The 14,495-nt window shown below is 44.1% G+C and overlaps 1 protein-coding gene across 1 annotated transcript; it reads left to right on the forward strand.

Moving 5' to 3' along the window:
- Window positions 1-546: 546 nt before the first annotated feature.
- On the forward strand, window positions 547-13,471 carry NANOG (Nanog homeobox). The gene is made up of 4 exons (XM_002822856.6): window positions 547-926; window positions 4,537-4,799; window positions 6,053-6,139; window positions 6,275-13,471. Exons 1-4 carry the CDS (start codon window positions 776-778, stop codon window positions 6,689-6,691), a joined length of 918 nt encoding a protein of 305 aa, XP_002822902.1. The 5' UTR covers window positions 547-775; the 3' UTR covers window positions 6,692-13,471.
- Window positions 13,472-14,495: the final 1,024 nt, after the last annotated feature.

A 14,495-nucleotide genomic window follows, 5' to 3' on the forward strand; every position in this document is an offset into this window, starting at 1 on the left:
GAAAACTGTAGACTTTGTCCGTAAATGTTAGTGCTGGAACCCCACTCTAAAAACTTTGTTCCTTTGGAAAACACCTCCCTTCCCCCAGAAACACACACACACCCACACAAGGTGGGCACGGAGTAGTCTTGAAAGACATGACAAATCACCAGACCTGAGAAGAAGCTAAAGAGCCAGAGGGAAAAAGCCAGAAGTCGACTACCTGGGAGGAGGGATAGACAAGAGACCAAATTGCTGGGATTACAGAGGTGAGCCACCGCGCCCGGCCTTTTTCTTTATTTTTAAAAATATTAAAGTTTTATCCCATTCCTGTTGAACCATATTCCTGATTTAAAAGTTGGAAACATGGTGAACCTCGAAGCATTTGTTGCTGGGTTTGTCTTCAGGTTCTGTTGCCCGGTTTTCTAGTTCCCCACCTAGTCCGGGTTACTCTGCAGCCACTTTTGCATTACAATGGCCTTGGTGAGACTGGTAGACGGGATTAACAGAGAATTCACAAGGGTGGGTCGGTGGGGGGTGTGCCCGCCAGGAGGGGTGGGTCTAAGGTGATAGAGCCTTCATTATAAATCTAGAGACTCCAGGATTTTAACGTTCTGCTGGACTGAGCTGGTTGCCTCCTGTTATTGTGTAGGCGACTCACTTTATCCCAATTTCTTGATACTTTTCCTTCTGGAGGTCCTATTTCTCTAACATCTTCCAGAAAAGACGTAAAGCTGCCTTAACCTTTTTTCCAGTCCACCTCTTAAATTTCTTCCTCCTCTTCCTCAATACTAACATGAGTGTGGATCCAGCTTGTCCCCAAAGCTTGCCTTGCTTCGAAGCATCCGACTGTAAAGAATCTTCACCTATGCCCATGATTTGTGGGCCTGAAGAAAACCATCCATCCTTGCAAATGTCTTCTGCTGAGATGCCTCACACAGAGACTGGTAAGAAAAAAATTTATCCTTGAAAGGCCAAGTTCCTTAAGGGAAAAGAGAGAAGGAGAGAGGGTTAAGGGATCATTTCCCTCTTGAGCAATGATAGACCATTACTATAAGCAAGTGTTATTATCAACTAATCCTCTGGAAACCCCTTTTTCAATTGTAACTTGGTGGCACCTGCCCTTTGAACTATGTCCCAGGTCTCAGGAGTGTGCATTGAGTTGAAGGACACAGAATTCGGCAGTTGAACAGTGTGCAGTAAATTTGAGAACCTATGGGCTTAGGCCTGGTGGAAACAAAAATGTATCATTATAGTTAAACGAAGGTGATGTGTACATCTTCACATAGCGCTGGACACACAGCTATAGCAGATTTATTGCTAATTAGCCGGAAGACCTAACATCATAGCTCAGGGATGAGCATGATGTTTTTGTTTTGCCAAAAATGGCATGACAAATCACGATGAGATTTCTGTAATTAATATATAATTTGGGTAATTCTTTCTATGTCAGTAACAGCTGTCTCTTCTCCATTCTCTGGGTTTCTGGATGTTACTGGGCAGCTCTGAGTTTGGGAGCATCTCCCATGTCTACTTATCCTAAGTCCTGGGAAGTGTTGACCCAACTTTATGGTAAAGATAATTCCAGAAAGTTTAATCTACTGACAGTCAAACAGAATGTAGCTAGAAGTCCAGTTTGGCTTCAAAACCTGTGTTAGTACTCATGCTTCTGACTGGTAGGTGCAAGGGGTGGGGGATACTCGGGATACTCATAGAGCCGCTACCACTTTTTTGAAAATCAATTTTTCAGTAATTTTCAAAAACTTGAGAATGAACCAACTTTACCAAGAATGCCATTGGTAACACTGAACGCTGTAAAATAGCTTAAAAAGCACATTTACATTATGACTACAGTAGTAAAGAGTAGGTTGTGGAAAAGGAATAAGTAAACATGATTGCTATATTTGAGCCTTAGATTTGAATGTCACCCTGCTTTTCTCTTCTTTAGAATCAGGGACTCACTCTGTCACATAGGCTGGAGTGCAATGGTGTGATCATGGATCACTGCAGCCTCAACCCTGAGCTCAAGTGATCCTCTTGCCTCAGCCTCCCAACTACTAGGACAAGAGGCGTGTGTCACTATGCCCAGCTAATTAAAAAAGTCTTTTTGTAGAGATGGTCTCATTTTGTAGCTCGGGCTGGTCTTGAACTCCTGACCTCAAGTGATCCTCCACCCTCAGCTTCCCAAGTCGCTGGGATTACAGGCGCTGACCCACTCTGCACGGCTATTCACCCAGTTTTTCTAAACTTTGCATTAATGTTCTTGCCTTTATAATTTCTTTCTTTCTTTTCTTTCTTTCTTTCTCTTTCTTTCTTTCTTTCTTTCTTTCTTTCTTTCTTTCTTTCTTTCTTTTCTTTCTTTCTTTCTTTCTTTCTTTCTTTCTTTCTTTTCTTTTTTGAGACAGGGTCTCATTCTGTTGCCCAGGCTGGAGTGCAGTGGCGTGATCTCGGCTCACTGCAACCTCCGCCTCCCAGGTTCAGGTGATTTCTCCTGTCTTAGTCTCTCGAGTAGCAGGTATTACAGGTGCATGCCACCACGCCTGGCTAATTTTTGTATTTTTTAGTAGAGAAGGGGTTTCGCTATGTTGGCCAGGCTGGTCTCAAACTCCTGACCTCAAGTGATTCACCTGCCTCGGCTGGAATTACAAGCATGAGCCACCGCGCCTGGCCACCTTTATAATTTCAAATGTTAAAAATACATTGCTGGGTTTGGGAATGAGCAAGTTGGGGATGTTTTCTTTAGCACACATCAAGTGACAGTTTATATAACTAGCTAATATTTAGGACTTTCCCCAATTCTAATCATTAGTTGAAAGGCTTCCTCTGCTTTTCAGATCTACTTGCAAGAGAGAAGAGATTGTGAATTTTTGCTGTTTTAGAGCCTGTCCGATTGTTCTGTGACTGCAGGGGTAGCATTGAGAGTTGAACACTGGGAAAACCGCAGAGCAATTAGGTATTTAAGTGATGACTAAATCTGGATATTCATTTCTAGTTACAAAATCAGTATATGCCAGGCCCTATGGTAGAGAATTTCAATTAGTTACCTCATTTTAATTAATAAAATAATTTTGGAGATGAGGTCAGAGCTAGTAAAGGGAAAGCCTGGATTGAAACTGAAGCTTATCCAAATTCACATATCCTGCTGGTCCTAGCACTGAGAACTGGGCAGTCAGTTGCTGGTTTTGTTTTTTATTTTTTTGAGACACAGTCTCACTCTGTCGCCCAGGCTGGAGTGCAGTGGCACTCTTGGCTTACTGCAATCACCGCCTCCTGGGTTCAAGCGATTCTCCTGCCTCAGTCTCCCCAGTAGCTGGGATTACAGGCATGCGCCACCACTCCTGGTTAATTTTTGTAATTTTTAATAGAGATGGGGTTTCACCATGTTGGCACGCTGGTCTTGAACTCTTGATCTCAAGTGATCCGCCCACCTCGGCCTCCCAAAGTGTTGGGATTACAGGCGTGAGCCACCCCACCTGGCCGAGGTGCTGGTTTTCTAGAATCCCCCATTCTAATCACGTCATTTAAGCAATTATGTAGGTGTTGATGAAGATCATAAACAGAAAGTGATGTAGCGTGAGATGCAATACGTGAAAATTGGTGGATCTCCATTTTGACCTATTAACACCCAGTGTGGGGGCTTTTGAGCCTCAGTTTAAAGCAAAAGGTGGTAGCGCCGGCCTGGTGAGGTGGCTCACACCTGTAATCTCAGTACTTCAGGAGGCTGAGGCAGGCGGATCACGAGGTCAGGAGTTCGAGACCAGCCTGACCAACATTGAGAAACTCTGTGTCTACTAAAAATACAAATTAGCCGGGCGTGATGGTGCATGCCTGTAATCCCAGCTACCCGGGAGCCTGCGGCAGGAGAATCTCTTGAACCCGGGAGATGGAGGTTGCAGTGAGCCAAGATTGCGCCATCGCACTTCAGCCTGGGCAACAAGAGTGAAACTCCCATCTTAATAAAAAAAAGTGGTAGCGCCGCTCAGCAATGCATTGGCCACCATTATAGATCTCTCCCAGTGCAGTCTATTATATACAAAATGGAGATACTGATAAGACTTCTTGGAGTAATACTGTACAAAGCTTGCCCAAAGTGCCAGGGCTGGTTAAGAAGTTGCTTCTTGGCCGGGCGCGGTGGCTCACGCCTATAATCCCAGCACTTTGGGAGGCCGAGGCAGGCGGATCACGAGGTCAAGAGATCGAGACCACCCTGGCCGACATGGAGAAACCCTGTCTCTACTAAAAATACAAAAATTAGCTGGGTGTGGTGGCGTGCGCCCGTAGTCTCAGCTACTCGGGAGGCTGAGGCAGAAGAATTGCGTGAACCTGGGAGGCAGAGGTTGCAGTGAGCTGAGATCGCACCACTACACTCCAGCCTGGGCGACTGAGCAAGATTCCTTCTCAAAAAAAAAAAAAAAAAAAAAAGAAGAAGTTGCTTCTTCTTACTTAGATCTGGGGTTCTGGGAATTATCAAAGTACTCTGAAAACAATTTTTTTAACAGGATATTTTAATATTTGAAAAATTTTAGACAAAAGTGTCCTTTTATTTGTTCCCAACAGTCTCTCCTCTTCCTTCCTCCATGGATCTGCTTATTCAGGACAGCCCTGATTCTTCCACCAGTCCCAAAGGCAAACAACCCACTGCTGCAGAGAATAGTGCCACAAAAAAGGAAGACAAGGTCCCGGTCAAGAAACAGAAGACCAGAACTGTGTTCTCTTCCACCCAGCTGTGTGTACTCAATGATAGATTTCAGAGACAGAAATACCTCAGCCTCCAGCAGATGCAAGAACTCTCCAACATCCTGAACCTCAGCTACAAACAGGTAGGCTTGTTTTGTTCTTGGCTTGCAATAAGGTGAACAAAAATTAGACTAATTTGCATGGCTAAGATCTCTGTGGATGCATGTAGATGTGTGTACTATATGTCTGTACATCGCCTCTTGCAAATAATTTAACTATGAGGATGAAATGCTTTTGTAACTTTCTTCACCTTTCTTTCCTTAAATACTCTATTATGTGAATAATTATGTCATAATTTAACCACTTTCTTGCACAGACCAATATTGTGAAAATCTTTCCAACGTTTCCTTAATAAAAAAGAAGTATGTAACTCCACTTTCCAGGTTATGAGAATCCCTAACTCACACTGGTTCTCATTAAAATAAAAACTTTTTTTTCCTTTTTTTTCTTTCTGCCAGCAACCTCCAGCTTGTTTTGTTTTTATCTGTGTGCATTTAATAAGTCCAATCATTGTTTATTACTTGTTGGCCATTTTCTTTCATTAATTGGCTTATCCTCTTCTAGGCTTTATTTCCTTCTTTTCTTTTGTTTATTTTTGAGACGGAGTCTCACTCTGTCTCCCAGGCTGGAGTGCAGTAGCCTCATAATGAGACATCGTAATGACGTTAGCATTACTTTGGCTGGTTTAAGTACAAATGAATGAAACCTCCACCTCCTGGGTTCAAGGGATTCTCCTGCCTCAGCCTCCCAAGTAGCTGGGATTACAGTCACCCGCCACTACACCTGGCTAATTTTATTGTATTTTTTAGTAGAGATGAAGCTTCACCATGTTGGCCAGGCTGGTTTTCAACTCCTGACCTCAAGTGATCCACCTGCCTTGGCCTCCTAAAGTGTTAGGATTACAGGTGTGAGCCACCACACCTGGCCCTTGCCTTTATTTTCTATCCAAAATGTTCATTTCTCTCTTTTCTGAGACAGTCTGGTTCTGTCATCACCCAGCTGGAGTGCAGTGATGCAATCTCGGCTCACTGCAACCTTCACTTCCCAGGTGCAAACGATCCTCCCGCCTCAGCCTCCTGAGAAGCTGGGACCACAGACGTGCAGCATTACATCCGGCTAATTTTTTGTATTTTTGTAGAGACAGTGTTTCCTCATATTGGCCAGCCTGTAGCGAACTCCTGGGCTCAAGCAATCTGCCCGTCTTGGCCTTCCAAAGTGTTGGGATTACAGGCGTGAGACATGGCGCCTGGCCAGGAATAAAAGTTAGTAATATTCTTTGATTCAAAGTACCTCTGTATTACTAATATTTTACAATTTCTGTCATTTTTTCCTGCAGGTGAAGACCTGGTTCCAGAACCAGAGAATGAAATCTAAGAGGTGGCAGAAAAACAACTGGCCGAAGAATAGCAATGGTGTGACTCAGGTAACAGGAAACTTCATTCTGTTCTTTCCTTTAGGTGATCTTTCAATCTTGTCCATCCCTGAAACACACAACTGCAGTCACAGACAGTTCTGGTGGTCCTTGTACCCTTTCTGTTAATCCCTCCTTCTCTTTCAGAAAGCCTCAGCACCTACCTACCCCAGCCTCTACTCTTCCTACCACCAGGGATGCCTGGTGAACCCGACTGGGAACCTTCCAATGTGGAGCAACCAGACCTGGAGCAATTCATCCTGGAGCAACCAGACCCAGAACATCCAGTCCTGGAGCAACCACTCCTGGAACACTCAGACCTGGTGCACCCAATCCTGGAACAATCAGGCCTGGAACAGTCCCTTCTATAACTGTGGAGAGGAATCTCTGCAGTCCTGCATGCAGTTCCAGCCAAATTCTCCTGCCAGTGACTTGGAGGCTGCCTTGGAAGCTGCTGGGGAAGGCCTTAATGTAATACAGCAGACCGCTAGGTATTTTAGTACTCCACAAACCATGGATTTATTCCTAAACTACTCCACGAACATGCAACCTGAAGACATGTGAAGATGAGTGAAATTGATATTACTCAATTTCAGTCTGGACATGGCTGAATCCTTCCTCTCCTCTCCTCCCATCCCTCATAGGATTTTTCTTGTTTGGAAACCACATGTTCTGGTTTCCATTATGCCTATCCAGTCAGTCTCATGGAGGGTGGAGTATGGTTGGAGCCTAATCAGAGAGGTTTCTTTCTTTTTTTTCCTATTGGATCTTCCTGGAGAAAAGACATTTTAATAACCTTGGCTGCTAAGGACAACATTGATAGAAGCTGACTCTGGCTATAGATAAGTAGATCTAATACTAGTTTGGATATCTTTAGGGTTTAGAATCTAACCTCAAGAATAAGAAATACAAGTACAAATTGGTGTGATGAAGATATATTCCTATTGTTTGGGATTGGGAGGCTTTGCTTATTTTTTAAAAACTATTGAGGTAAAGGGTTAAGCTGTAACATACTTAATTGATTTTCTTACTGTTTTTGGCTCTGTTTTACTATATCCCCTAGTTTGTTGGTTATGCTAATCTTTGTAGAAAGAGGTCTCATATTTGCCGCATCATAATGACATTAGTACGACTTTAGTTGGTTTAAGTTCAAATGAATGAAACAACTATTTTTCCTTTAGTTGATTTTACCCTGATTTCACCTAGTGTTTCAATGAGTAAATATACATCTTAAACATAAATCTTTGTTAAATTTTTGGTTGGGGTGGAGAAGGAAATTAGCTGAGGAGACTGCTGTCTTAGAAATGCGTAGAAATAGCTGAGCGTGGTGGCCCATGCCTGTAGTCCCAGCTACTTGGGAGGCTGAGGCAGGAGAATCGCTTGAACCTGGTAGGTGGAGGTTGCAGTGAGCCAATATGACACCATTGCACTCCAGCTTGGCGCGACAAGAGCAAAATTCCATCTCAAAAATAAATAAATAAATAATTAATAAATATGCCAGTTTTAGAAAAAAGGGCACTTAGTGTATTGTAGGTAATCTACAAATATAATGGGTTATTTCAGTGTATGAATCTATAATTGATGCTAACATTTAAAGTTCAATCAGAGACCAATATGTAAGTAAATTCTAAGGCTAGTTGAAATAGATTTATGTTCTCACCTTAAGAGCAGCTACGCAGGCATCTGTGAATTATACTAATCATCCTTTACTGTTCTTTTCCCATCTTGTGCCTGCCCTAAATGTATCTGATCTCAGAGCACTTCCCTTCACTCTGAAGCGGCATGATGCAGGTCACCAGAGTGGTTTTTTCCAGTCTTTTCTCTCATTATTTCCCCAATTGTCCAATGTTACTCTCTAAGACTACCCAGTTTAATTCTCTAGATATTGGCCAAGAGAAGAAGTAAGGTATAGTTCCAAGTGTTTGGTTTTTTTTGTTTTATTTTGTTTTTTTTAAGAACAGAGTCTCACTCTGTTGCCCAGGCTGGAGTGCAGTGGAGCGATCTCGGCTCACCGCAACCTCCGCCTCCTGGGTTCAAGTGATTCTCCTGCCTCAGACTTCCAAGTAACTGGGACTAAGGTGTGAGCCACCACGCCCAGCTAATTGTATTTTTAGTAGAGACAGGGTTTCACTATGTTGGCCAGGCTGGTCTTGAACTCCTGACCTCGTGATCCACCCACTTTGGCCTCCCAAAGTGTTGGGATTACAGGCGTGAGCCACTGCGCCTGGACTATTGTTTGTTTTTTAGACAGTCTCGCTCTATTACCCAGGCTGGAGTGTAGTGGCGCAACTCTTCTTTTTTTTTTTTTTTTTTTTTGAGACGGAGTCTTCGCTCTGTCTCCCAGGCCGGAGTGCAGTGGCACAATCTTGGCTCACTGCAACCTCCGCCTTCTGGGTTCAATCAATTCTCCTGCCTCAGCCTCTTGAGTAGCTAGGATTACAGGCACCTGCCACCGTGCCTGGCTAATGTATTTTTTTTTTTTTTATTTTTAGTAGAGATAGGGTTTCACCATGCTGGCCGGGCTGGTCTCAAATTCCTGACCTCGTGATCTGCCCCCCTCAGCCTCCCAAAGTGCTGGGATTATAGGCGTGAGCCACCGTGCCTGGCATAAATTTTTTTTTTTTAATACAGAGTCTTGCTCTGTCGCCAGGCTACAGTGCAGTGGCACAATCTCTGCTCACTGCAACCTCCGCCTCCTGGGTTCAAGCGATTCTCCTGCCTCAGCCTCCTGAGTAGCAGGTATTACAGGCGCCCACCACCATACCCAGCTAATTGTTTTGGTATTTTTAGTAGAGACGGGGTTTCACCATGTTGGCCAGGATGGTCTCGATCTCTTGACCTCGTGATCCACCCACCTTGACCTCCCAAAGTGCTGGGATTACAGGCTTGAGCCACTGCGCCCAGCCTTTTTTTTTTGAGATGGACACAGCATGGAGTGCAGTGGCACAATCTGGGCTCACTGCAACCTATACCTCCCAGGTTCAAGTGATTCTTTTTCCTGCCTCAGCCTCTCTAGTAGCTGGGAGTAGAGATGGGGATTTGCCATGTTGGCTAGGCTGGTCTGGAACTCCTGACCTCAGGTGATCCACCTGCCTTGGCCTCCCAAAGTGCTGGGATTACACGTGTGAGCCACTGCACCCGCCTTTTTTTTTTTTTTTAATTAAATGACTCTTGCTTTATCCCCGGTTTTTGAGTGCAGTGGTGTGATCACAGCTCACTGCAGCCTCTACCTCCGGGGGCTCAAGCAACACTTCTGCCTCAGCCTTCCAAGTAGCTGGGATTATAGGTGCAAGCCAGGGCATTCAGCTCAAAGTTAGTTTCTGCTACAACATAAAGAACAATTCATTTCAAGTGTCCGATACTTCAGTTTCGTGCCAAGCCCTATTTGTTGTGTACCTAGGAGATAATAGGAAGTACTGCTTGAACAACTAAAATAGTATGAAAATTCCATTCTCCAAGTCACTACTTCACACACTCTTACGATTTGAGAAAATTTGAGTATGATTTGTAAAGATCCTGTTGCCTATATTTGGCTTTTTCACTTTAAACACCTTATATCTTAAATGAGAAAAGAAAGAACTCCTCTAACAGATTTAAACTAGGACTTTTTGTTGTTTTTGTTTTATTTTCAAGCAGGGTCTCACACTGTTGCCTGTGGTGAAGTGTGCAGTGGCATGATCTCAGCTCACTGCTGCCTCGACTTCCAGGGCCCAAGTGATCCACCTCAGCCTCCCGAATACTTGGGACTGTAAGCATGCACCACCACACCCGGCTAATTTTAGCATTTTTAGTAGAGACAGGGTTTCACCATGTCAGATTGGTCTCAAACTCCTGGGCTCAAGAGATCCAATCACCTCAGCCTCCCGAAGTGCTGGGATTACAGGCGTGAGACACAATGTCCAGCCACAATTTTTTTTTTTTTTAAAAGATGGTGTGTAACTAACTTTTTTTGGAGACAGAGTCTAGCTCTGTCACCCAGGCTGGAGTGCAGTGGTGCGATGTTAGTTCACTGCAACTTCTGCCTCCTGGGTTCAAGCAATTCTCCTGCCTCAGCCTCCCAAGTAGCTGGGACTACAGGCGCCTGCCACCAAGCCCAGCTAATTTTTGTTTATTTTTATTTATTTTTTGAGACAGTTTTGCTCTTTTTGCCCATGCTGGAGTGCAATGGTGCGATCTCGGCTCACTGCAACCTCTGTTTCCTGGGTTCGAGCGATTCTCCTGCCTCAGCCTCCTAAGTAGCTGGGATTACAGGCACCCAACACTACACCCGGCTAATTTTTGGTATTTTTAGTAGAGACGGGGTTTCATCATGTTGGCCAGCCTGGTCTCGAACTCCTGACCTCAGGTGATCTGCCTGCCTCAGCCTCCCAAAGTGGTGGGATTATAGGCGTGAGCCACCGTGTCTGGGCAACATTTTTTTTTTTTTTTTTTGAGATGGAACTTTGCTTTTGTTGCTCAGGCTGGAGCGCAATGATGCAATCTCTACTCACTGAAACCTGCACCTCCCAGGTTCAAGCGATTCTCTTGCCTCAGCCTTTCGAGTGGCTGGTATTACAGGGATTTGCCACCACGCCCAGCTAATTTTTTGTATTTAGTAGAGATGGGGTTTCACCATATTGACCAGGCTGGTCTCGAACTCCTGACCTCAGGTGATCCACCCTCCTTCGTCTCCCAAAGTGCTAGGATTACAGGCATGAGGCACAGTGCCTGGCTTTCTTATTTATTTTTTAAGACGGGCTCATTTTGCTGCTCAAACTGGGGTGGGCTTAGTGGCACCATTTCACCTCACTGTAGCCTCGACTTCCCAGGTTCAAGCAATCCTCCTGCCTGAGTCTCTCAAATAGCCCAGACTATAGGTGCACACCACCATGCCAGCTAACTTTTGTGTTTTTTAGGAGAGACGGGGTTTCCCCATGTTGGCCAGGCTAGTCTCAAACTGCTGAGCTCAAGCAGTCTACCAGCCTTGGCCTCCCAAAGTGCTGAGATTACAGGCATGAGCCACCAGCCTAGCCCTGTAATATGTTTTCTGAACTTTTTTTTTTTTTTTAATCACCCAGTATTAATCTTCAACCTCTTGGCATATAAGAATTTAGAGATCTATTTGGAATAATCTTTAAAGTAACAGTAATAACTACACTCAAAAGCAGTAAGATTAGTGGGCCAGGTCCCATGGCTCACACCTGTAATCCCGGCACTTCGGGAGACCAAGGCAGGTGGATCACCTGAGGTCAGGAGTTCAAGTTTAGCATGGCCAATATGGCGAAACCCTGTCTCTACTAAAAATATAAAAATTTGCCAGAGGTTTTGGCCCACGCCTGTAATCTCAGCTACTTGGAAGGTGGAGGCAGGATAATCGCTTGAACCCGGGAGGTTGCAGTGACCCGGGATCATGCCACCCCACTCCAGCCTGGGCGACAGAGCATCACTGTCTCAAAATAAAAATAAAAAAATATAATAGGAGATTAGGCAAAAAGGATAGTACAAGTTTGTGTCGGGCTCTCTGTTTAACACTTCTTCCTTTCCCTAGAAAATTTTGCTTTGTTTTCCCAAAATGAGGTGTGTGTTACTTCCAATAGTATATTTTAGTAGCTTTACCATATTTTAGTTATTAAAATTCATTTTCTTGATTTTTCAGCTTCCATTTCCATTTCAGTTTGTACCTGAAGGAGAGAAGCATGGATTGAATTGGCCTGGGTTTTCTGAATTTCATAATATAAATTCAAAGCTCAGAAGTGGGAGGAATACAGGCCTTGATTAGTGAATTTCAAGCTCAGCTCTCGGGGTGAAGGACAAGGTTAATTCTACTCTAAATAATCCTACCTACCATTCAGAAAACCTGGTGTGTCTAAGGAAGAAAAAACAGGCTGTGACTACAAACCTAAAAGTAAAGGCAAACAACTGCCAGACAGAGGCAGGAAAACGGGGGAGGACCCTTGGTAAATATTGCATGCCTCCTGGGGCCCCCATGGGCTTTGACTCAAGGGGGAGATGAAGGGAATTTGTTAAAGAAAGAAGTCACTGGGACAGACAAAAGCTTCCGGCACAGGAAGTTAGTTCGACTAAGGATACCGAAATGTAGGAATTTGAATGGGTTCCTGGGTGTGAGGTTGAAGTGAAACTTGATTGAAAAGAAGCTGCTGGTGGTGAGTCTCTCCTTAAGCTATTCCTGGCTTGTGGGTAGTTGGTGTAAACTCTGTGGTCCTCGAATAAAGTGTCCTTGAGAATTTTAGAAGGTTAAGCATCTGGGAAATTACTTCAATGCAATGGTAGCACTACCTCTGATGACACTACCAAGCAAATCATTAAGAAACAGAAAAGCTCACAGATCAAATTAAGATGCTAGAATTGTATTAAATCAATTAAATACATGCAACAGAACAGGCAAAAAGATGGGATACATTAATCCATTTAGGATAAGGTGCATGTGGAGGAGAAAGGGTAGCAGTGTTTATATGTCCTCTGATACACTGGTGTAGTCACAAGAGCTAAGGACAAGAACCAAGGGTGAGAATTTGAGATTCATTTAGGGCCAGGGATCTTCAGAACAGAGGTACCTGGACACATGGGTGTGAATGCGCTCTTATCAGAGAGACGAAGGGGCAGTTATTGCTGGCCACGAAAGTAGTTCTTGGCTCATTGAACAGCTATGAAATCTATTTGCAGGCCAGGCATGGTGTCTCAAGCTTGTAATCTTAACACTTTCGGAGGCAGAGGTGGGTGGATCACCTAAGGACAGGAGTTGGAGACCAGCCTGGCCAACGTGGCGAAACTCCGTCTCTACTAAAAGTACAAAAAGTACCCGGGCATGGTGGCAGGTGCCTATAATCCCAGCTACTCGGGAGGCTGAGGCAGGAGAATTGCTTGAACCTGGGAGGTGGAGGTTGCAGTGAGCCGAGATCGCACCATTGCACTCCAGCCTGTAAGAAAGAGCAAGACCCTGTCTCCAAAGAAAAAAAAAAAACCAAAAAAACAGTGAAAATTAAAATGAGTTCCCGTTTGGAGGTAAATACCTTTAAGAGTACTTTAGATTTACATAGCACTGGGCTGGGCACGGTGGCTCACGCCTGTAATCCCAGCGCTTTGGGAGGCTGAGGCTGGTGGATCACAAGCTCAGGGGTTTGAGATCAGCCTGACCAACATGATAAAACCTTGTCTCCACTAAAAATACAAAAATTAGCTGAGCATGGCGGCGCATGCCTGTAATGTTAACTACTCAGAAGTCTGAGGCAGGAGAATCACTTGAACCCGGTAGGTGGAGGTTGTAGTGAGCCGAGATAGCGCCACTGCACTCCCGCCTGGGCAACAGAGCGAGACTCCATCTCAAAAAAAAAAAAAAAAAAAGATTTACACAGCACTCAATTACGTAGGAAAATATTTATAAACTGTATTACACTTGAACCTTAAGCTATACTCTGAGGTTAACTACCATTTGTGGGTTAAGAATCTAAAGCTCTGTTTTTCTTTAAGACAAGTGCAGTAGTGAGAAGTGGGGAAGAGTAGAACAAGGAGTTCGATCTGTAATTTACTGTGAAGAAACAATTGAGGTAACTGACTACCTTCAGACGAGGCTGGAAGTTTTTATTTATTTATTTAGTGACCGACTTTTGGTCTTGTTGCCCAGATTGGAGTGCAACGGCATGATCTCAGCTCACTGCAACCTCCACCTTCCCGGTTCAACCGATTCTCCTCCCTCAGCCTCCTGAATAGCTGGAACTACAGGCGCCTGCCAGCACGCCTGGCTAATTTTTATATTTTCAGTAGTGACGGTGTTTCACCATGTTGGCCAGGCTGGTCTGGAACCCCTGACCACAGGTGATCCACCGGCCTCGGCCTCCCAAAGTGTTGGAGTTACAGGCGTGAGCCACTGCACCCAGCCACATTATATATTTAAATTTTGATTTAAATTTAAAATTTGAATTTTAACTTTTAAACTAAAATTTAAATTAAGAATTAAATTTCAAAATTAAAAATTAAATTTTAAATTTAAATTAAAAAAATTTAAAACCGTGTTACCCAGACTGGAGTGCAGTGGTGCATTCATGGCTCACTGCAGCCTCAATCTCCTAGGCTCAAATGATCCTCCTGCCTCAACCTCCTCAGTACCTGGGGCTATAGGTGCACACTGCCACACTCAGCTAATTTTTAAAATCTTTTTTGTAGAGACAGGGCTCTTGCTATGTTGCCCAGGCTGGTCTTGAATTCCTGGGCTCAAGTGATCCTCTCGCCTGGGCCTCTCAAAGTGCTGAGATTACAAGCATGAGCCCCTGCATCTGGCCTCAGTAATAATTTTTACGGAAGAAAAAAGCTAAGAGCTTAAGCAACATGCCGAAGGCAGTACTGGCTGTATGTGGTAAAATCTGGATTCAAG

The sequence above is a fragment of the Pongo abelii genome, chromosome 10 (assembly GCF_028885655.2).
Source record: "Pongo abelii isolate AG06213 chromosome 10, NHGRI_mPonAbe1-v2.0_pri, whole genome shotgun sequence".
Taxonomy (NCBI): Eukaryota; Metazoa; Chordata; class Mammalia; order Primates; family Hominidae; genus Pongo; species Pongo abelii.

Bases quoted from the DNA above. Each gene is read 5' to 3' on its own strand.
- NANOG (XM_002822856.6), top strand. From the start codon at position 776: ATGAGTGTGGATCCAGCTTGTCCCCAAAGCTTGCCTTGCTTCGAAGCA. The intron at 927-4,536 runs GTAAGAAAAAAA...TGTTCCCAACAG, and splicing joins GATGCCTCACACAGAGACTG to TCTCTCCTCTTCCTTCCTCC. The intron at 4,800-6,052 runs GTAGGCTTGTTT...TTTTTCCTGCAG, and splicing joins TGAACCTCAGCTACAAACAG to GTGAAGACCTGGTTCCAGAA.